The sequence below is a fragment of the Coregonus clupeaformis genome, chromosome 34, assembly GCF_020615455.1.
Source record: "Coregonus clupeaformis isolate EN_2021a chromosome 34, ASM2061545v1, whole genome shotgun sequence".
Lineage (NCBI taxonomy): Eukaryota > Metazoa > Chordata > Actinopteri > Salmoniformes > Salmonidae > Coregonus > Coregonus clupeaformis.
Genome location: NC_059225.1, coordinates 31,228,518 through 31,253,391, shown reverse-complemented (window position 1 = coordinate 31,253,391; position 24,874 = coordinate 31,228,518). Strand labels below are relative to the sequence as shown.

General features: G+C 41.1%; 1 protein-coding gene across 2 annotated transcripts in view; it reads left to right on the top strand.

Annotated features, from left to right (window-relative positions):
• Nucleotides 1-24,874, top strand: part of LOC121550008 (plexin domain-containing protein 2) — a 172,478-nt gene that overhangs the window by 112,875 nt on the left and 34,729 nt on the right. For both annotated transcript variants that reach the window (XM_041862061.2, XM_041862062.2), the window contains exons 8-11: nucleotides 10,814-10,909; nucleotides 11,569-11,650; nucleotides 22,055-22,115; nucleotides 22,434-22,596. In XM_041862061.2, coding sequence (XP_041717995.1) covers nucleotides 10,814-10,909; nucleotides 11,569-11,650; nucleotides 22,055-22,115; nucleotides 22,434-22,596 — 402 coding nt within the window. The remainder of the gene's footprint in view (nucleotides 1-10,813; nucleotides 10,910-11,568; nucleotides 11,651-22,054; nucleotides 22,116-22,433; nucleotides 22,597-24,874) is intronic.

Below are 24,874 nucleotides of genomic sequence, written 5' to 3'. Positions count from 1 at the left end.
TTTAAGCATATGTTTTCCTTTCAGTCGCCTCCATCTCTTCTAACTGAAGCTAATTGTAGAGATTTTTTTTCTATTGACAATGTCAAATTAACAGCCACACAGAAAGACTCATGTGAAGGTGAAATTACAGAGGAGGAACTTCTGGATGCAATTAAAGACTTTAAGTCTGGGAAAACTCCAGGGTTGGATGGCATACCAGTCGAGGTATACCAAACCTTTTTTGATATACTAAGAGGACCGTTATTAGCATGTTTTAACCACTCCTATGTAAATGGTAGATTATCTGACACTCAAGAAGAAGGTCTGATCTCATTATTACTGAAACAGGATACAAGTGGAAAATATAAAGATCCAGTCCATTTACAAAATTGGAGGCCCCTTACACTTCAGTGTTGTGATGCAAAAATTCTAGCAAAATGTATAACGCATAGAATTAAAAAGGTATTGTCGGATATTATTCATTCTAATCAGACAGGTTTTTTACATGGAAGATACATTGGAGATAATATAAGGCAAGTATTGGAAACAATAGAACACCATGGAAAATATGGGAAACCAGGCCTGCTATTCATAGCAGACTTCAAAAAGGCATTTGATAAAGTTCGACTGGGGTTTATATATAAATGCCTGGAGCATTTCAATTTTGGAGAATCTCTTATAAAATGGGTCAAAATCATGTATAGTAACCCTAGGTGTAAAATAGTAAATAATGGCTATTTCTCAGAAAGTTTTAAACTGTCAAAAGGAGTGAAACAAGGTTGTCCACTATCGGCATATCTATTTATTGTGGCCATCGAGATGTTAGCTATTAAAATCAGATCCAATAATAATATCAGAGGATTAGAAATCCAGGGCTTAAAAACAAAGGTGTCATTGTACGCTGATGATTCATGTTTTCTTTTAAATCCACAACTAGAATCCCTCCACTTCAATACATTTTAATAGAAAGTTAGCAAAAATAGATAAGATCTTACTACCATGGAAAGGGAAATACCTGTCCATTTGTGGAAAAATCACCCTGATTAACTCTTTAGTATTATCCCAGTTTTACCTATTTGCTTATGGTCTTGCCTACGGCTAGCGAACAGTTTTTTAAATTATATGAGAAAAAAAATATTAAATTTTATTTGGAACGGCAAGCCAGACAAAATTAAAAGGGCATATTTATATAATGAATATGAATTCGGAGGACAGAAATTATTAAATATTAAAGCATTAGACCTATCACTAAAAGCTTCAGTCATACAAAAGTTATACTTAAATCCGAACTGGTTCTCAAGCAAATTAGTAAGATTGTCTCACCCAATGTTCAAGAAAGGCCTTTTTCCCTTTATTCAGATTACAACAACTCATTTTGTCACGATCGAGGTAAGGAGTAGACCAATACGCAGCGTGTTGAGCGAACATGATAGACTTTATTATACTAACGCACAAAAACCAAAACAATAGACGACTCGTGAAGTCCACAGTAACAATGACCGTAAAGGAACAAAAACCCACAAACCCAAAGTGAAACACAGACAGTTAAATATGGCTCCCAATCAGAGACAACCAGCAAACAGCTGACACTCGTTGCCTCTGATTGGGAGTCACTCAGTCACACATAGAAATGAACACAACAGAAATACCAACATAGAAATACACCCAATGAATGAACACACCCTGGCTCAACATAATGAGTCCCAGAACCAGGGTGTGACACATTTGCAGTTATTTGAAAAGGAAATCATCTCCCAAATATCACTATTTCTAAAACAAGCCATAGAAAGTTGGTTGCAATTTCAATTTAATCCTCCAGAAACGACAGAACAAATAATGCAACAAATATTGTGGTTAAATTCTAATATACTAATTGACAAAAAAAACTTTATTTTTGGACAGAATGTTTAAAAAAGGTATAATCTTCGTAAATTATATCATCGGTAGGACTGGTGGAGTTGTGTCGCACATGCAGCTAACAAAAACATATGGAAATGTCTGCTCTACCCAAAATTACAACCAAATAATTGCAGCCTTACTGCAAAAGTGGAAGAGGAAAGTGGAAGGGGGAGAAAGTAAGGAACTTGTCTGTCGGCCTTGCATTAAAGAACATAATTGGTTAAGGAAAACTGTGATAAATAAAAAAGTATATCAGTTTCACTTAAGGACCAAAGGATTGACAGCCGTCCCATATAGATTGCAAAATAGTTGGGAAGAGATTTTTGACGTACCGATCCCATGGCATAGTGTTTATGAACTGACATGCAAAACGACACCGGATTCAAAAATTAGAATCTTTCAATTTAAATTATTATATAAAATTCATGCTACCAATAGAATGTTATTTATATGGGGGATACAATCTTCCCAGCTCTGCAGATTTAGCTGTGAAGAGACAGAATCATTAGATCACTTGTTTTGGTTTCTGTCCATTTGTAGCTTGTTTTTGGACACAGGTCCAGGAATGGCTAAAGGATTGCAATATTTACCTGGAGTTAACCTTGCAGATAGCATTACTGGGTGATCTGAAAAGTCATAGTCAATCGATCAATAATATAATAATACTTTTAGCAAAAATGTTTATTTTTAATTCACAATCTGTAGAAGCACTGAGAATAGAAAGGTTCAGAACTTTTGTAAAACATCACAGTACGGTTGAAATATATATGGCAAATAGAAATCCTATATGGATGGTGTTAAGAGATAGATGGGAGGTATTGAATAGAGTTAAAGGATGGGACTAATAACAAATAACAACAAATAATAACAAAGATAGCTAATAATGTAAGCATACTGTGTCAATAATAAGTATATAGGTTGTATGTTGGGAGCTTTTGGGAAAGAGCACAGTTAGAAAGATATGGCATATAGAAGCAAACCGGATGGACATCATGAAAATGATCAGAGAGGTTGAGAGTATAACAAGTTCAGGAGCAAAAAATAATAAAAAATAAAATATATATAATAGAATTATTGTAAAATTAACTGTGTCCATAAGGTGTAGATAGTAAGTATAGACCGGAAGTAGAGGCCTGGGCATTGTTGTTCACTAATTTACTCCAAGTAGGGAAAGGATGGCGGGGTTGAAAAGTAATAAAGGGGACTATATATATAAAAAACATGGGGGCTTGGAAGTGATGCAGACAATTACATTGATAGAAGATACAATCTATCTGCAATATTAAGCTGATACCAGAGAGGCCCCTGCTTTGGAAGTGATAATAATATACTGTAATATAATAATAACATACTAGTTAATGAAAAGATGAAGGACCAGGAAATGGCCTAGAAACAGGTTGTCAGTTGTGAAGATTGTGACTGTCCCTGTTTGACAGTTTCCATCAATCAATTAATCAATCAATCACATTTATTTATAAAGCCCTTTTTACATCAGTAGATGTCACAAAGGGCTATACAGAAACCCAGCCTAAAATATCAAACAGCAAGCAATGCAGATGTAGAAGCACGGTGGCTAGGAAAAACTCCCATGAAAGGCAGAAACCTAGGAAGAAACCTAGAGAGGAACCAGGCTCTGAGGGGTGGCTAGTCCTCTTCTGGCTGTGCCGGGTGGAGATTATAAGAGTAAACAGCAGGTCCAAGGGACAAGGTAGCGCGTCCGGTGAACAGGTCAGCGTTCCTTAGCCGCAGGCAGAACAGTTGAAACTGGAGCTGCAGCACGACCAGGTGGACTGGGGACAGCCAGGAGTCATCAGGCCAGGTAGACCTGAGCCATGATCCTAGGGAGAGAGAGAGAATTAGAGGGAGCATACTTAAATTCACACAGGACACCAGATAAGAGGAGAATTACACCAGATATAACAGACTGACCCTAGCCCCCCGGCACATGGACTATTGCAGCATAGATACTGGAGACTGAGATGCATGTCTGCATGCATAGAAAAAAACGTTGTTTGATATACCCGTGGAACACATTTTTATAATATATTTAATATACCTAGTGAATGGTGGCGAATGTGATATGTCTATAGAGGAGAGGAGAGGAGAGGAGAGGAGAGGAGAGGAGAGGAGAGGAGAGGAGAGGAGAGGAGAGGAGAGGAGAGGAGAGGAGAGGAGAGGAGAGGAGAGAGCAGGTTGACTGTCGGTGGGTGAGCATGGAAAAGGTGATATTTGTGATATGTCTGTGTCTGTCTGGAGAGAAAGGTCATGATTAGCATCTTTTGGCCTCTGTCGGTCAAAAGGGCGGTGGCGTGTTTACACGTGTATTTGTTTGCTTTACAACTGCACAGGACCAAGACAAAAAATCTAAACTGAAATTGAGATTTTACACTTTAAAGAAAAAAAAATGGCCTGGACTACATCATTCAAAATACTAATTAATTTGGTTGGAGGCAATGCTTTGCCTTTACTGCGTAGTTTATCTCTCCTGTGGTAAGCTGCAGGTACCTACAGGGTAAAAAGCTTGCGAGGTGTGAGCATGGCCATTAAGTTTTTGGCTAGAAAGTCCAAGCTGCTTGATAAGGACTCCATGAGAGTGCTAGCCACTGCCCTCATTCAATGCCATTTTGACTACACTAGTACTTCCTGGTTTTGGGGCTTATCTAAGGTTCAGAAGGGGAAGCTCCAGATAGCCCAGAATAAGCTGATCAGGTTAGTATTGAAGGTGAGTCCACATACTCACATCGGCAGGAGCTGCTTTCAGAAACTCAACTGGCTGCCTGTTGAGGCTAGGGTGTCCCAGATTAGACTGGGTTTGGTTTACAGGAGTATTTATGGTTCTGCGCCCAGATATCTAACTGATTAATTTCCCCATGTTTGGGTTGCACACAATCACAGCACCAGATCACCTTAGACAGGTTCAGGAGTAATGCTGGGAAAGGTACTTTCTTGCATACTGGAGCCTCAGAGTGGAATGTGTTGCCTCTGCCCATAAAAACGACATCCTCTCTGGGCAGCTTTAAAAATTAAGTAAAAAACCATTTGATGTCTTCTGTGCCCATATGAATGTACCCTATGATGTAACTGCTATGATGAGATTGGTGTTCTTCTTCTTTGTTTTTATGTTTTATTATCTCGCTGTCATACTGTGTTCAACCGTGTTGGATCTTGCCTAGCCATCATGTCTCAAGCGGACCACAATGGAAATAAGTCCCAGACTTTATTGTGTGTTATCCTCGATGATTTTCAGGTTTTATGTGTGTTTTTTTTTTTTTTATGGTCGAATTAATAAACTAAACTAAACTCTTGTCAGGATGTCTCCTATATGGCACCCTATTCCCTTTATAGTGCACTACTTTTGACCAGGGCTCTGGTCAAAAGTAGTACACTATATAGAGATTAAGGTGCCACTGATCTGGTCCACTGGACATTAGGTAGAATAGATCCTTCTGCGGTATCGATTGCCCTGACCCAGGGTTCATCCAGCTCTGAGACTGGGCCCGTAGGGCTCTGGGCAAAAGTAGTGCGCTATATAGGGGATAGGACGCCATGTGGGATGCACACTAAATCTGCAGCAGCACTGGTTCAGATGGCTACTTTGAGCTGAATTCCTGCTGTGATATCCCAATCCCCACCACTGCATAGAACTCATGTGTCATTCTCTGGCAAAACATGTCTTATGTCTTTTGAAATGTAAATCAACTTTTTGAGGAATGCTTATTCTTTTAGACACAGGTAGTATTGAGCATGTCTAAAAGCTTCACTGCTGATACTTTTAGTGTTAATGACTGTACATGGAAATTGTATTTTAAGTCCTCTCTTATATTTTAATAAAGTTATGTATTTAGACTTGAGTGATTGCTTGGTGGCTTTAAGCTCCAGGTCTCAGAGCGTAACATAGGTTGCGTCCCAAATGGCACCCTATTCCCTTATAGAGTGCACTTCTTTAAGAAGAGCCTAGGAATCTGGAGGGCTGAGTAATCAGTGTTGAGGAGGGAACTCATTTGAGTCAATAAGTGTTTCTGCTGCCAATTACCGCGTACTGGCCTGAGCACACACAGCTAGCACAGCCGGAGAGGATCCCTCTAACCCTCTCCTTTAGCCACGCTCACGCTCAAGTTGTGAAATTAAATATCTTACATTGCTAGCTAGCTATCTCCAGGCCATGGCGTTTGGGTCTGGCCTGTGCTGCACTGGCGGCAGTAGGGGGAAGATATGTGTGTACAGGCGAGATATTTAGCAGGTCAGGTGCTAGGGTTTTATTTAGCCACCCCCGGGCTGGGCAGCCAGACTCCCAGTCACCCTCATGCATTATTCTGATGAGGTTATTAAAACTAAAAGTGCCTCAGTCGTTTTATTACCCTCTGCCTGCTGACGTGCCCTCTTAAGTCTTATCAGACTGTGTTTTCTTTTGCTAATTCAACGTGGTAGCTGTGGTACAATAGCAGGCCAACAATTAGCTCACCTCATTACTATACAGGCAGAGCTCAGCTTGAGGTCCTTGCATTTTCATCATATCCATTCATTTTGTGATATTGCTGAATTTCCAGGTCCAATGTCTGTATTTGTATTGTATTTTGGGGTGATTGCGTAGATTTCAGGGAAGAGATTTTGGAAGTAATTTGCTCAAAGCTAGAGATCTCGCCGTGTGGTGGTGAGGATTCTGAATTAATGAGATGGTGAAATGAAAGCTGCATGATTGTTATTTTGATGGCAGGAAATACACTGGCACGGAATTATAGCTTTTATACCCCATCGGCTAAGTGAATAGGAATAGAATAGGGCGTTGACCTCACTGTCAGGGTCTTATGTGATATTCTGTTCTAGCCAGTAATTATTATTATCACAGTGCTGTTGGAACAGTGTGAGTAATTAAAATCTATTCTTTTCTTCCTCCCGGCAGATTTGGACACTGTGCTACAGGGCACACAGGCTACTGGCAATGAAGCACAATTTAGATTACCTCATCGGTTTTCAACTCATTGCACAAGGTCTCCATATCACATTTCCATTGATTCTCATCCAACTTGCAAGGGTGAATGAATAAGAAATAATTTTCTTGGCTGGTATTCAGATTTTTATAATAGATCATTGTTATAAAGGAGCCACATGTACTGTACACTCTTAGAAAAAAAGGTGCTATCTGGAACCTGTCCCCATAGGAGAACCCTTTTTAGTTCCAGTTAGAACCCTTTTGGTTCTAGGTAGAACCCTTTTGAGTTCCATGTAGAACCCTTTCCACAGAGGGTTCTACATGGAACCCCAAAGAGTTATACCTGGAACCAAAAAGGGTTCTCCTATAGGGACAGCCGAATAACCCTTTTCAAACCCTTTTTTCTAAGAGTGTAAGTGTGTACCAGACCAGTAGCCTATTTTTCATTGTATTTTCTATCTGGTGAGATATTGACTGGGCCAGTGCATTATTTCGCCTGAGTGTGCTTTTAATTAGATTATGGCCTAATTGACCCTTGTGTGCATAATTGATGTCACACTTCTGCAAAGCTCCTTTTGTTTGATGTATTGGAGCAGGGCAGCTAAATCCTCATTACAGCTTGTTGATGCTCAGGCTGAGACAGCCTGTAATTGCTGTGAGTTAAAGCTTCCTCCCTCCCAGGCTATGGGGTGAAGTTTTCCTGAGGTGCAGATCTAGGATCTGTTATCCCTCCCCCAATCCTAATCCTTAACTGTTTGAGGGAAAATCCAAGATCAGCGTCTAGGGGCAACTTAACCAACTCCTCCCAGCGTCTGAGGAAAATCGAGCCAGGCCACAGAGTCTGGACAACCTGTCCACAGAGGAGCATCCCCAGGCAGGCAGACAGAGAGAGACCTCCCCCCTTCTCTGGCCCATCCATGCTATCATTACATACTTTATAATCCCACTGCCTGGGGCTAGAGGAAGCCAGCCATTCGGGAGGCAAGGAGGGGGTTGTTTTTCAGACTAAAACCAGCCGGTACAGTAACTAGCTAAACTTACTGTACTGTATCTTGCCTTGGTCAGATGTTTTTGATGCCGAAACAAAGCAAGAAACACACACAGTGACTGTTTTCCACAAATTCTAATAGGGCATAATGTCTCTATAGTTCTGTATTCTCACATGTATTAGAATAATGAATACTCATGGGCTGTGTCTCAAATGACACCTTATTCCCTATATAGTGCACTGCTTTTGACCACAGCCTTAAGGGCCCTGGTCAAAAGTAGCCCAGCTAGCGCATAACGTTCTGAGAACGATCTTGGTGAGAGGGTGGTTGTCCTATGGTTATTTTGCATACAACCTTTCCACAACATTCTGGGAATGGTGCAGGATTGTTACTTGATTTTGTAACATTCTGAGCACATTTAAGAAACTTAACAAAAAAACATTGTTTTCTTGGTATTTCATTACTTTAACAGAACGTTTCCTAAAAGTTCAAACATGGTTACATTCAATTACATTTTAGGTAATGTTCTAGGAATGTTCTCCAAATGGTTTGACATTGGGAATGTTCTCGAATTGTTCAGAGAACTTTAAGAAACAAGTATATCAGCATAAGGTTTCCTACAGGTTTCTCTGCATCTGCAGATGGATAACATCGTAAGACAGAGAATAGAACAGGGGATTTAGTGGTTTTAACATTACATTGGCAGTATCTGAATGCACACAAAAGGATAAATGGCTGTGTATTCAATACACGGCGCTGTGTATTGAATTGATATTTTCTAGCTTATTTCTAAAGCAAATGCATGTACTATAGAAAATGTAATATATCGAACAATGTCATATGGCTTTATTCAATAATTATTCTCACTGATGTACGTACATTTACTGTATAAACGTCCCATTGTATTCCAGGAATTTCAGTCACTTAACATTGATTTAACCACACCAGGTAAATTACTAGAATTAAGGAATAAACTGTCAAGGGGTCTGAATACTTTCTGAATGCACTGTATTTATATAAAGGCATAGCTCTACCATTGTAATCTCATAAATGTAACAGCAGTATTCTAAAATGGATTAAATATTTTATTTTTCTCATCAATCTACACACAATAACCTAGAATGACAAAGCAAAAACTGGTTTTTAGAATTGTTTGCAAATGTATTATAAATAAAAACAGAAATACTTTATTTACATAAGTATTCAGACCCTTTGCTATGAGACTCGAAATTGAGCTCAGGTGCATCCTGTTTCCATTGATCATCCTCCAGATGTTTCTACAACTTGATTGGAGTCCACCTGTGGTAAATTAAATTGATTGGACATGATTTGGAAAGGCAAACACCTGTCTATATAAGGTCCCACAGTTGACAGTGCATGTCAGAGCAAAAACCAAGCCATGAGGTCGAAGAAATTGTCCGTAGAGGGTTGAGACAGGATTGTGTCGAGGCACAGATCTGGGGAAGATTACCAAAAACGTTCTACAGCATTGAAGGTCCCCAAGAACACAGTGGCCTCCATCATACTTAAATGGAAGAAGTTTGGAACCACCAAGACTCTTCCTAGAGCTGGCTGCCCGGCCAAACTGAACAAGCGGGGGAGAAGGGCCTTGGTCAGGGAGGTGACCAAGAACATGATGGTCACTCTGACAGAGCTCTAGAGTTCCTCTGTGGAGATGGGAGAACCTTCCAGAAGGACAACCATCTCTGCAGCACTCCACCAATCAGGCCTTTATGGTAGAGTGACCAGACGGTAGCCACTCCTCAGTAAAAGGCATATGACAGCCCGCTTGAAGTTTGCCAAAAGGCACCTAAAGGACTCTCAGACCATGAGAAACAAGATTATCTAGTCTGATGAAACCATGATTGAACTCTTTGGCCTGAATGCCAAGTGTCACATCTGGAGGAAACCTGATACCATCCCTACGGTGAAGCAGCCAAGACAATGCAGGAGTGGCTTCGGGACAAGTCTCTGAATGTCCTTGAGAGGCCCAGCCAAAGCGCGGACTTGAACCCGATCGAACAATTCTGGAGACCTGAAAATAGCTTTGCAGCGACACCATCCATCCAACCTCATAGAGCTTGAGAGGATCTACAGAGAAGAATGGGATAAACTCCCCAAATACAGGTGTGCCAAGCTTGTAGCGTCATACCCAAGAAGACTCAAGGCTGTAATCGCTGCCAAAGGTGCTTCAACAAAATACTGAGTAAAGGGTCTGAATACTTATGTAAATGTAATATTTCAGTTGTTTATTTGCAAAAATGTCTAAAAACCTGTTTTTGCTTTGTCATTATGGGGTATTGTGTGTCGATTGATGGGTGAAAAAAAAACAATTTAATCAATTTTAGAATAAGGCTGTAACGTAACAAAATGTGGAAAAAGTCAAGGGGTCTGAATATTTTCCGAATGCACTGTATATAATATTTTGATCCTTTCTCCCAGTGCATAGTGTAGTGCAATGCCAGGGGGAGATGCATGGACTGCAAAACCAAGTGGGCCATTTTACAGTGGGATTGAAAAAGCATTTGAGTTATAGGGTCCAGGGAGGGACTTCTGAGAGTCAATGATGGATCTAATCAATCTCTCCATCTTACCTTGCCTGGTGACTGCTGCAGCAGATGACTCTAGTCACTGGGCTGCGTCCCAAACGACACCCTATTCTCTACATAATGCACTACTTTTGTAATGCACTATATAGGGAATATGGTGCCATTTGGGACGTATCCTGGAGGAACTAGGTGCTTTCAACAGGGACTCTGATTGATATCAGCTCTAGTGGGACATTGCTGCCCACCCCATTGCCAAGTGGCAGGCTTTCTGTTGGACACAAACAGAGAGAAATAAATACAAATTAATTAATGCTGTGGTAGCTCTCGTCCCTTATGGCCTGATTCTGCCTCTCCGTTCTCTCCTTATTTCTCTCTCTCGCTCCTTTCTTTGGGGACCATTTGTCCTAGTTTCAGCTCTCTGAGGAAGATTTGTGACAGGTGTTTTCTCTCTCCCTCACCACATCCAGATGTTCGTCGGAGAACGATCTATGAGTACCATCGTGTGGAGCTGACAAAGACCAAAATCACCAACTCCACAGCAGTGGAGATGACACCTCTACCAAGTAAGATGGATTCCTCTAAATAGACTTGGCTCATGATATGATATGTGATAATGACAACACAAGTAGGCCCCGTGAACTAGTCTAGATTCTAGACCTAGTCATAGGTGAAATATAGAGGGGTCTGTTCAATGTCTGCCTAATAGACTTTTGCTCAGACTGTATCCCATCATTTCAGGGACATCTGTGTGTCAAAACTGCTCTCTTTTAGAAGGATCTGTTTGCATTAGCAAACTACAACATTCTAGCTATCCACATATGGATTTCTATGTTGGTGTTTAAACTTGTTCAGAGCTCTGGGCCCATATGCGTCTCAGAGTTGGTTTGCTAATTTAGCATCAGTTGCTTAGCCTTTTAGATCACAATGAATAAGATAACATGGACAGGGGAAACCTGATCCTAGATCAGCACTTCTATTCTGAAATGCTTGATACATATGGCCCTTGTTTTGCATTATCAACTACAACATTCTAAGTTGAATTTTTACTTGTTGAGAGCTCTGGACCAGTGTTGTGAGTCAGTAGACATGGGTGTGTTGTGATGTGTGTGTTGTAACATGTGTGTGTTGTGAAGTGTGTTTTGTGATGTGTGTGTTGTGACGTGTGTGTTGTGACGCGCGTGTGTGTGTGTTGTAACGTGTGTGTATCGTGTTCCCTCCTTAGCGTGTCTCCAGTTCACCAGCTGTAGCAGCTGCATCTCCTCCCAGATCAACTTCAACTGCAGCTGGTGCCACCTCCTTCGCAGGTCAGACACCTGACCTACATCTATATCCCTCTTGTCTTTGTCTCCGTCTCAAATGGCAACCTACTACCTATATAGTGAGCCCTGGGCCCTGGTCCAAAGTAATGCGTGCATGGAATATGGTGCCATTTGGGACGCAGCCCATGTCTTTTTCACTCTTCCATCCAACACTATACCTTTCTGTTTATCTTCCCCTCGATCTCCACCGCTCGCTCAGTCCCTCTGTACCCCCTCTCCCTCCTTCCAATGTTGCAATTACCTCCAGTCACTCAGTACCTCTGACATGTTAGCTAGCTACTGAGTGTGAGGTGTATGTATCGCATCTGGCTATCAAATGGAGTCTGACCCTTCCCTTCCCAGTGGACTATTCCCTCTGAGCCCTGTTACTGCATCCGGAATGGCAACCTATTCCCTGCGCTACTTTTGACAATAATTCCTGGTCAAAATGATAGTGCACTATAAAGGGAATTAGGTGCCAGTTGGGACGAAACCAGTGAGTCCTGGTGATGCTCTGTTGTTTTCCCTTCTTGATGGTGTGCAAAGGAAAGGGAGGAATAGCATGATCAGCAGAGAGAGCGAAAAGCATGATATTCCACCCATTACTCTTGTTTTCGCGACCTAGACATCCACTCTCTTACACCTACTCTGTCTTTCTCCTCTCTCTCTCTCTCCCTCTTCTCTTTCACACCCTCGCACAAAAAGTTTAATATTGGAAACAGTGTAGAATGTTATTGCACAGATGGGGTATTTCCTGCCTTGTGTGAGATGTGAAGGATGTACGTTTGGACAACGTTGTGGGAGTGTTGTTGGGGTGTTGTTTAAGCGTTGGACCCAAGTTACAAGCCATTAGTTATCAAGTGCACTGAAAAGTTTGGGCCTCAGTTCTTGGAAAATGTCTGCTGAAATGATTTGCTCAGTTTGACTACTATTACTCCCCTCCTCGTATGTCTCTACACTTTGGCCACTTCCTAAATGGCACCCTATTCCCTACATAGTGCACTACTTTTGGAAAAAGTGTGCCATTTGGGATGAAGCCTTTAAGTGGCTAATGCATCCATTATTGAATGACCCCACAGTTATTTTAGACTTCTCCTAAATTAAGTGTATATATGATATGTGCCGTACACGCACCAGGGCTTCTGGGATTTGTGAGGTGCCAAAATGTCAGGGTTGAGCCTTTTCCTCTCCTCTGTTTCCTCTCTCCATCCAAATATACTACTACTACTAATAATAATAATAATACAGTCATGTGTGCATACATTTTACTTACTGGTGGCTGGGCCTGGGAATCGGCCTGGGAATCGGCCTGGGAATCGGCCTGGGAATCGACCCGTGATCCTGGCGCTGTGAGCGCAATGCTCTACCAACTGAGTCATACAGGACCACAATGGGTCATCTATTTGTATTCTGTATCCCACAGAGCTGCGGAGAAAGTATACACCTGAATTATAATGATCTAAATATGCTGCATTTTAATGAGATATAAACGTGCGCGTGCTGCATCACACGGTTGGGGCTCGCTCCATCCTTTATATCCTTCAACAACAAACTTCCATTGAAAAGGCAAATGAATGCACATTTTAAAGAAGCTAATTTAAATGCATTGCAGCATTGTTGGGCCATGGGTTAATGAAAGAAAGACACCTATGATTGTAGAGAACGGCTGTAATGTTCTCTCTCTCTCTATCTCTCTCTGTGCCAAGAGTGTAATCATGGTCTCACCATTCCTACACACTCTGATAAGTAGCTATGTTGACCCTGTGAGCTCTAGCTTGATCTAGCTCGCCCAGCTTGCATAGGAATTGAAAAACTGAATGGTTGAAGGAGATGGGAGAAAAGAAGTGGCTAATAAGTCTGGCTGAACATCTGACTGGCTGACTCACTGCAAATTTAGAAATTATGTGACTAAACACAACAAAATGAAGAAGAAACTGTATTTTGAAGCCAAGATCAATAATATAAAGAATGATGGAAAAAAAACTTGGAGTACTTTAAATGAAATTATGGGCAGAAATACAAATTCAGCTCCATCTTTCAACGAATCAGATGGCTTATTGGTCACAAAACCATTTGATGTTGCCAATTATTTTAATGATTACTTCATTGGCAAAGTGGGCAAACTTACGTAGGAAATGCCAACAACAAACAGTGAGCCATCGTATTTATGCATTAAAAAAACTAATGATGAAAGAAAAGCATTGTACATTTGAATTTTGTAAAGTTAGTGTGCGAGAGCTGGAGAAATTATTGTTATCGATCAATAATAACAAACCTCCTGGCATTGACAACTTAGATGGAAAGATGGAAAGCTACTGAGGATGGTAGCTGACTCTATAGTCACTCTTATATGTCATATCTTTAATCTGAGCCTAGAGGAAAGTGTTAGTCCTCAGCCCTGGAGGTAAGCCAAAGTCATTCCGCTACCCAAGAATGGTAAAGTGGCAGCTTGCTGCCATCTCTTAGCAAACTGTTGGAAAGAAATTGTGTTTGACCAAATAAAAATGCTATTTCTCTGTAAACAAATTAAACTGAACAAAAATATAAATGCAACATGCAACAATTTCAAAGATTTTACTGAGTTACAGTTCACATGAGGAAATCAGTCAATTGGAATAAATTCATTAGTTGAGGAGATTAAAATACTTGGTGTTACCTTAGATTGTAAACTGTCATGGTCAAAACATATTGATTCAATAGTTGTAAATATGGGGAGAGGTCTGTCCGTGATAAAGAGATGCTATGCGTTTTTGACACCACACTCCACAAAGCAAGTCCTGCAGTTTGATCTTATCTTGATTATTGTCCAGTCATATGGTAGCGCTGCAAAGAAAGACCTAGTTAAGCTGCAACTGGCCCAAAACAGAGTGGCACGTTTTGCTCTTCATTGTAATCAGATAATTTGCATGCCAGTCTCTCTTGGCTAAGAGTTGAGGGAAGACTGACTGGATCGCTTCTTGTTTGTTGGAAATTCCAAATTGTTTGCATAGTCAACTTAGACATAGAACTGACACACACACACTTACCCCACCAGACATACCACCAGGGGTCTTTTCACAGTCCCCAGGTCCAGAACAAATTCAAGGATACGTACAGTATTATACAGAGCCATGATTGCATGGAACTCCCTTCCATCTCATATAGCACAAGTCAACAGCAAACCTGGTTTAAAAAAAACAAATAAAGCAAAACCTCACGGCACAACGTCTCTTCCCCATGTGACCTAATTTTTGTGTGTATGTACTAACATGTACTGTATGTGTAACTGATAGATGCAAACACACACTACATGTTAATGTTTTTAAATGTATGTAAATTGTAAAGTATTTTGTCTGTAATGTCTTTTTCATTATGTGTCGGACCCCAGTAAGACTAGCTGTCACCATTGGCGTCGGCTAATGGGGATCCTAATTTTAAAAATAGTCATATTAAGTCTCAAACCTCTAGTAGGGAATCCTCGTATTGTCAACAAATATAGCCAATGGCCCATGGACCAAATATCTATGAATTCACCACCACTACGCTGTAGAAAGTGGGATAACGGTTTTGTTAATCTGAAGTGCTTTTACTGATTGGAATGATTGAAAATTGTTCAACCTCTTCAATTTGTCTGAAATCAAATAACACATTTGACAGATCGATGTGATTTTTTAAATTGAATGAAAGCTTGCTTTCAACACTTCATGCGCATACCCATTGAATAGCCTTGGGGGCAATGTAGCGGCGGCAGCCTGTCAGAAGAGTTGGAGGCGTGGCATATTGGGAGCGTGGCTTTCAATTTGTTATTTTTGCCCCACCCAGGAGTGTGAATAATAATAATAATAATAATAATAATAATAATGTCATTCCAGTTAATGTGGTCTATTGTATTTCATTATTCAAACTTTTGTAAGTGTATATCATATTAAATTACCTGATAATGTTAAGATATCATAACCAAAGTATAAGTATACAAAGTGTAAAGAATATGTTTGGAAAATTATTTCAACTTATTTGTCATTTTTATAATGACAAAAATAGATTTTAAGTTGGTTCAATAACTTGAAATAATATTTCCAAACACAGCCTTTTTGCCACAACTTAGGAAGTATGCTTGGGGTCATTGGCCATTTGGAAGACCCATTTGCGACCAACCTTTAACTTCCTGACTGATTCGGGTAGCCTTCCACAAGCTTCCCGCAATAAGTTGGGTGAATTTTGGCCCATTACTCCTGACAGAGCTGTTGTAACTGAGTCAGGTTTGTTGGCCTCCTTGCTCGCACATGCTTTTTCAGTTCTGCCCACAAACTTTCTATAAGATTGAGGTCAGGGCTTTGTGATGGCCACTCCAATACCTTGACTTTGTTGTCCTTAAGCCATTTTGCCACAACTTTGGAAGTATGCTTGGGGTCATTGTCCATTTGGAAGACCCATTTGCGACCAAGCTTTAACTTCCTGACTGATGTGTTGAGATGTTGCTTCAATATATCCACATAATTTTCTTTCCTCATGATGCCATCTATTTTGTGAAGTGCACCAGTCCCTTCTGCAGCAAAGCACCCCCACAGCATGATGCTGCCACCCCCGTGCAGCATCATGGGATGTTGTTCTTCGGCTTGCAAGCCACACCCTTTTTCCTCCAAACATAACGATGGTCATTATGGCCAAACAGTTCTATTTTTGTTTCATCAGACCAGAGGATATTTCTCCAAAAAGTACGATCTTTGTCCCCATGTGCAGTTGCAAACCGTAGTCTGGCTTTTTTATGGCAGTTTCGGAGCAGTGGCTTCTTCCTTGCTGAGCGGCCTTTCAGGTTATGTCGATATAGGACTCGTTTTACTGTGGATATAGATACTTTTGTACCTGTTTCCTACAGCATCTTCACAAGGTCCTTTGCTGTTGTTCTGGGATTGATTTGCACTTTTCGCACCAAAGTACATTAATCTCTAGGAGACAGAACTCCTTCCTGAGCAGTATGATGGCTGCGTGGTCCCATGGTGTTTATACTTGCGTACTATTGTTTGTACAGATGAACGTGGTACCTTCAGGCATTTGGAAATTGCTCCCAAGGATGAACCAGACTTGTGGAGGTCTACAATTGTTTTTCTGAGGTCTTGGCTGATTTCTTTTGATTTTCCCATGATGTCAAGCAAAGAGGCACTGAGTTTGAAGGTAGGCCTTGAAATACATCCATAGGTACACCTCCAATTGACTCAAATTATGTCAATTAGCCTATCAGAAGCATTTAAAGCCATTACATCATTTTCTGGAATTTCCCAAGCTGTTTAAAGGCACAGTCAACTTAGTGTATGTAAACTTCTGACCCACTGCAATTGTGATACAGTGAATTATAAGTGAAATAATTTGTCTGTAAACAATTGTTGGAAAAAGTACTTGTGTCATGCACAAAGTAGATGTCCTAACCAACTTGCCAAAACTATAGTTTGTTAACAAAACATTTGTGGAGTGGTTGAAAAACGAGTTTTAATGACTCCAACCTAAGTGTATGTAAACTTCTGACTTCAACTGTACATAAGGGCAATACCAAAAGAAGTGATCTCGTGATTCTGTTTCTTCATAGCAAAATCTGCTGAGCTGAGATGGTTGTATGCCCCATATACATAACATTCTGTTTGTGGCAAGAATTTTGTATAATAATTTAAATTATTAATATTATTTATTTCAAAAAAGTTTTGAATCACGCATTGTTTTGCGTATCAGTTCATAACACCAAGTGTCACGGAATCTGCACATCGAAAGTCTCTTCCCAACTATTTTGCAACCTGTACGGCGCCACGGTCAGCAGTTTGGACCTCAAGTAAAACTTACAGTGAGGGAAAAAAGTATTTGATCCCCTGCTGATTTTGTACGTTTGCCCACTGACAAAGAAATGATCAGTCTATAATTTTAATGGTATGTTTATTTGAACAGTGAGAGACAGAATAACAACAAAAAAATCCAGAAAAAGTCATGTAAAAAATGTTATAAATTGATTTGCATTTTAATGAGGGAAATAAGTATTTGACCCCCTCTCAATCAGAAAGATTTCTGGCTCCCAGGTGTCTTTTATACAGGGCTGAGATTAGAGCACACTCTTAAAGGGAGTGCTCCTAATTTCATTTTGTTACCTGTATAAAAGACACCTGTCCACAGAAGCAATCAATCAATCAGATTCCAAACTCTCCACCATGGCCAAGACCAAAAAGCTCTCCAAGGATGTCAGGGACAAGATTGTAGACCTACACAAGGCTGGAATGGGCTACAAGACCATCGCCAAGCAGCTTGGTGAGAAGGTGACAACAGTTGGTGCGATTATTCGCAAATGGAAGAAACACAAAAGTCCTGTCAATCTCCCTCGGCCTGGGGCTCCATGAAATATCTCACCTTGTGGAGTTGCAATGATCATGAGAATGGTGAGGAATCAGCCCAGAACTACACGGGATGATCTTGTCAATGATCTCAAGGCAGCTGGGACCATAGTCACCAAGAAAACAATTGGTAACACACTACGCCGTGAAGGACTGAAATCCTGCAGCGCCCGCAAGGTCCCCCTGCTCAAGAAAGCACATATACAGGGCCGTCTGAAGTTTGCCAATTAACATCTGAATGATTCAGAGGAGAACTGGGTGAAAGTGTTGTGGTCAGATGAGACCAAAATTGAGCTCTTTGGCATCAACTCAACTCGCCATGTTTGGAGGAGGAGGAATTCTGCCTATGACCCCAAGAACACCATCCCCACCATCAAACATGGAGGTGGAAACATTATGCTTTGGGGGTGTTTTTCTGCTAAGGGGACAAGACAACTTCACCGCATCAAAGGGACGATGGACGGGGCCATGTACCATCAAATCTTGGGTGAGAACCTCCTTCCCTCAGCCAGGGCATTGAAAATGGGTCGTGGATGGGTATTCCAGCATGACAATGACCCAAAACACACGACCAAGGCAACAAAGGAGTGGCTCAAGAAGAAGCACATTAAGGTCCTGGAGTGGCCTAGCCTGTCTCCAGATCTTAATCCCATAGAAAATCTGTGGAGGGAGCTGAAGGTTCGAGTTGCCAAACGTCAGCCTCGAAACCTTAATGACTTGGAGAAGATCTGCAAAGAGGAGTGGAACAAAATCCCTCCTGAGATGTGTGCAAACCTGATGGCCAACTACAAGAAACGGCTGACCTCTGTGATTGCCAACAAGGGTTTTGCCACCAAGTACTAAGTTATGTTCTGCAGAGGGGTCAAATACTTATTTCCCTCATTAAAATGCAAATAAATTTAGAACATTTTTGACATGCGTTTTTCTGGATTTTGTCTTTGTCAGTGGGCAAACGTACAAAATCAGCAGGGGATCAAATACTTTTTTCCCTCACGATATGTTATTATTATTATTTTATTTTATTGGCCAATTTTGGTCTTTAATAAAGGGCAGACAAACTAGTACCCTACCTTCTCCCCCTTCCACTTGCCTCCTCCATTTTTGCAGTAATGCTGCAATCAGTTGGTTGAAATTTTGGAAAGAGCAAACATTTCCATATGTATGTTTTTTATCTGCACATATCACATAACTCCACCTTTCCTATTCACAATATCATTGACAATGATAGTTCCATAAAAAATGTTTTTTTTAAAATCAATTAGTGTATTTGAATTTAACCATATTATTTGTTGTAATATTTGTTCTCTCTTTTCTGGAGGAGGAAACTGGAATTGCAACCACCTTTGTATGGCTCATTTTAGAAAGGGTGATATTTTGAAAAAGGTTCCATTTTCAATTAACTGAAAGGGCCATTTTTTAACAAGGGGTGAGCCATTCTGACTAATCTACTGGAGAACCAGTTCGGGTTTAAGTAACCAACTTCATTTCTTGATCTACAGGGAATTTATTTAATTGTTTGTAACCCAATTTCATGAATTTGGGTAGGTAATCTGAACAGGAAAAAATAAATAATTGGTTGTATTGACATTAAATACTAGTTTGTATTTATTCTTTATTAGGTTTAACCAAAGGGGAAAAGTAAGTTGAGTGTTGAAAGAAATAGGTTGCAGTTTTAAATAGAGGTTTGGTAATAATCAAATAAAACATTTGGCATTGAATCGTATACACTGAGTGTACAAAACATTAGGAACATGTGCTCTTTCCATGAACAACTGACCAGGTGAATCCAGGTGAAATCTATGATCCCTTATTGATGTCACTTGTTGAATCCACTTCAATCTGTATAGATGAAGGGGAGGAGACAGGATTTTTATGCCTTGAGACAATTGAGACATGGATTGTGTATGTGTGCCATTCAGAGGGTGAATGGGCAAGACAAAGGATTTGTGCCTTTGAACGGGGTATGGTAGTAGGTGCCAGGCGCTCCGGTTTGTGTCAAGAACTGCAACGCAGCTCAACAGTTTCCCATGTGTATCAACAATGGTCCACCACCCAAAGGACATCCAGCCAACTTGACACAACTGTGGGAAGCATTGGAGTCAACATGGGCCAATATCCCTGTGCAAAGCTTTGACACCTTCTAGAGTCCATGCCCCAACGAATTGAGGCTGTTCTGAGGGCAAAAGGGGAGGTGTTCCTCATGTTTTGTACTCTTAGTGTATTAGGTTTCAACAAATGTCGTTTTTTTCAATTGAGAAAACCTAACTCATTTACTTGTAACCAGTTGAGGTAATTTTCTGGGGTTGATCCAAAGAGTCATTTTTTAGGGTTGAAGAGAAACCATTGAGTCTTTTAAACCCAATAAAGAAATACATCCTCCCTACCGTGAAAGAGGCAGGGGAAATGAGAAGAGCAAACAAAAATCTTCCCCAGATGTTTACATTTCTATTCAAATGAGGCAGCTCAACCCATTTATTATTAGCAGTGCGGTGGCTGAGTGGATGTTGGAAGGAAGGTCTGGAATGCGTTCCAAATGGCACCCTATATAGTGCCCTACTTTTGACCAGGACCCATAGGGGAAAGGGTTGCCATTTGGGACGCAGTTGGTCTCCGAGGCTGGATGGCATTGAGGTAAAACCTAAATGGGAAAGGTTCAGGAGGGACTGGTCGGATCTGTGTTTTTGTGATATCCTGTCTCCGACTCTCCCTCTCTTCTTCCGCGTCTCTTGGGAAAACAGAGGAAAAAAGAGGTTGATTAACTGGAGGAATCTGTCTCGACTGATTGGACAGATGAGACAGAGTTTTACCAGCAAAAATAGTGAAATCTGTGGAGCGTGGGCTGATTAGAGAGCAGAGAGAGATGGAAATGGACTCCTCTTCTTCCTCCACACGGAGAGCATTACCATAATAATATCCACCATGCAGGGCTAATGGTAGTTATAGGACCTGATGAGAATAAGGATGGAGGATAACTCGGCCTGTCTGCCAGCCTGTATGGCAGTGGTAGCTTGTGGGCGGAGATATGTAATAAATTAAATGGTATCAAACATATGGAAACCATGTTTGGTGTGTTTAAGTACCTTTCCATCCATTCCATTCCAGCCATTATGAGCCCGTAATCTGATATCTCCGCCAACCAGCCATCACTGCTCCATGTCGATTAGAGATTTGGTGGGTTTATGCTATTGTGTTTGTAGTCTTGCTTCATTGTTAGTGGGTCATAGAGGGGCAGGTTTTTTGTGAGGTGCATGAGATTGGTTTAGCATTTGTTTAACACCTCCGCCATTGGTGATATGAGCGAGCAGACGTCTTTCTCTGACTTCAGAGTATCAGGCAGATGGAGAAAACATACTGCGACGAGAGAGAGAGAGAGAGAGAGAGAGAGAGAGAGAGAGAGAGAGAGAGAGAGAGAGAGAGAGAGAGAGAGAGAGAACAACATTCCCTCTGTGTCAAAGCAGAAAATATGTCCCTCAAAATCCAGTGAATGAACATCTAAATAATGTCGGAGAGGGCTTACAGAATAGAGAGGAGAAGAAAAGAGAGAGTGACAGGGAAGAAAACCGAGATAAGGAAGGAGGAGATATGAGTCATTATGATCTGTGAACAAGAGGAAGAATGAGCAGTTGCTCCTGATCAAAGGCTAGCCCACAGAGTTTATTAGTTGCCTCGGGTTGGGTGGCATGACACAGTCATTACCCATTTCCCCTCACCCCTCTCTCCCCATTTCTTTTCACCCCCTCCACCAACCCCTGTACTCTGAGCAGTTTGAGCCAGTGAACTTCCTCTTCACAAATCCCCCCCATATTCTAATAATCATGGGCCGTTCCCCCTTTGAACTTACTGTATTTTGGACTCCCAGACTGAGAGATGTGGGGGGTCTGAGTGGATTATTTTGGTTTCATGGAACATCTGCAGATCTACAGAGCTAGATGTATCTGTTAGCATAATTGATGTTTTAGAGATTTATCCAATCCATTTTTGATTGTGGTTGATCCTTTTAGTGATGCATGTCTAGTGTTCATGTTCCTAAGCTCTTTCTGAATATCCGCTCCTCTGGTTTCAGGTGTTCCAGTGGGTTCGACCGCCATCGGCAGGACTGGGTGGATAACAGCTGTCCTGATGAGGTGAATATCATCCTGGCTGATGGAAATGACTAGCTATCTAATATGAATAGCGAGTGATTGGGGATATCGTGGCATGTGTGTGTGCGTGCATGTGTGCATGCGTGTATATCGGCTGTACTGTTTTTCTATGTGGCTGCCAGGATGACGGATGCTCTGGTCTGCTACATGCAGGGGGAGAGGGATGCCTCAGTTACTCCTATCGCATCTTCTGCTCTCTCTCTCACACACACACACACACAAACACACACATTCTTATATGAAAAGTACCAGTATTCATACGTTGCTTGACAAAAATGACTCTTGTATTCTGTTTTGCAGACCAAGGACAAAAGCTGTGATATCATCAACACCACACAACTCTATCCATTCACCACCACGTTAGTTGCCAAGACAACAGGCCAGAGCAGAAGCAGAGGAGAGACCACCACAGCCGGAGCCTCCTCGTCCACATCCCAACCCCCAACCAGCGTCCCCACTGAAGGTAAGACAACTAACATATGCCCCAAAGCAAACTCCAACCAGTGTCTTGAGTACTGGTAGCACCCAGAGTCCTGGACAGGTAACATGTTCAGGAAGAACTGGGTGTTGCTCAGTTGGCACAAAACAAAGAATTAAACAATAATACGTACATGAGGCTAGGGCTGGGCGGTATACTGTATTGATGCACAGACAGGTTTGGGTTTCTACTCAACCTTCTATAACGGTAGTTTGGTTTGTTAAATGTGATATGCAACTCCGGCGCGTGTAATGTCTGTTTTTATAGTTTACGCTGTTTGCTACTTGACTCATCTTTCTCCCTCTCCTCTTGCTGTATGCCGCTAACTACACCAAGCCCCGCCCCGTCACTCAAGCAGAGAGAAGCTGCTCGACCACAGAGTCAAGAGCACTTTCTTGCCGTTCACTCTGCAGTCTGCATGGTCAGATGGATGCAACAAGATGTTGGTGACATGCTTCTTTCCACAAGCATTCTGCAATTACACTATTAGTTTGTATATCTTACAGTCTGCGAGTTTGTATTTTCTTAGCAAGTTGATGCTAAAATAAATTGTGTTAGCCGCTGATGCTAATCAATCGCTAGTTAGCTGGCTAACTAGCTTGCTAAATGTACTAAGAGTCAGAGCAAACATAGCTAGCTAGCTAATACAGCCTGGTACCTGTGCTGGTGTAAGCCTAGATAAGCATGTTGTTTGTGCAACAGTATCTTCTAAATCAGAGAGGAATAGGTGAAGCATAAATATGTTAGCTAGCTAGCTACATGAGGTATGAAAACATGTAATGTAAGATCTAATTAGGGTCACCTTAAAACACTGACAAACACTTTGGTTCCTACCCTGTCAAGAATTCCTCCCTGGCTTACTAATTCATTGTCATGTCAAACAACAATGTATTCAAGGGGCTGCCCACGATATTCCAACTATAGAATTAGAATAATAATTATATTTCCATGATTGGATTGAAACCGTATAAAACAATCAGAATGGAGAAAGACCCATTGAAATCACTTATAATGTATGTGTTGCCACCCTAGGGTCATGAACTACTCATGAAGCATATTTAGAACTTGTATTATTCAAAACCATAAACTACCATCAAATACCATCAGAAATTTGACAAATATTGTTATATGATATTTTGGCTATAACGCCTAGTCCTACATAAGGCCATATGTTATGACATTTATATCATTGCTGTGACGTGGTTATAGCCACGAGGTAAAGCCGAGTGGCGAAGAACACCACAGCCATGATAAAACTGTCATAACACATGGAGTCAAGTGTATTATTGTTTTTATACAACAGTTTACCAGCACTGGTTGTCAAGTGCACTGGTTGTCAAGTGCAATTTTAGGCGTTCTCTGGTCGTTCGTTCTTTTCGTATTGAGTGCCATGTAATGCAACACTACCCAAGCACTGGTTGATAGTTCCAAAACTTTGCAGATTGCTATGGCAAAAAAAGAATGTTGCAATGGAGGCTCTTCCCCCCTTGCTAGCTAGCCGACTACACAGCTAACACAATCACTTCAGACTGAAGCTGGAAAGACAGCAAACTACATTTCGTTTCAGTCATTTAGCAGACGCTCTTATCCAGAGCGAATTACAATTAGTAACTAGATGCATTTCGTTTTGTTTTACCAATTTTCTATTTCTTTGTACACTGAACAAAAATATAAACGCAACATGCAACAATTTCTAAGATTTTATTGAGTTACAGTTCATATAAGGAAATAAGTCAATTGAAATAAATGCATTAGGCCTTAATCTATGGATTTCACATGACTGGGAATACAGATATGCATCTGTTGGTCACAGACACCTTAAAAAAAAGGTAAGGGCGTGGATCAGAAAACCAGTCAGTATCTGGTGTGACCACCATTTGCCTAATTCTGCACGACACATCTCCTCAGCATAGAGTTGATCAGGCTGTTGATTGTGGCCTGTGGAATGTTTTCCCACTCCTGTTCAATAGCTGTTCAAAGTTGCTGGATATTGGCGGGAACTGGAACATGCTGTCGTACACGTCGACCCAGAGCATCATGTCTGGTGAGTATGCAGGCCATGGAAGAACTGGGAAATGTTCAGCTTCCAGGAATTGTGTACAGATCCTTGCGACTTTGGGCTGTGCATTATCATGCTGAAACATGAGGCAATGGTGGCGGATGAATGGCACAACAATGGGCCTCAGGATCTCGTCAAGGTATCTCTGTGCATTCAAATTGCCATCAATAAATGGAATTGTGTTCATTGTCTGTAACCTATGCC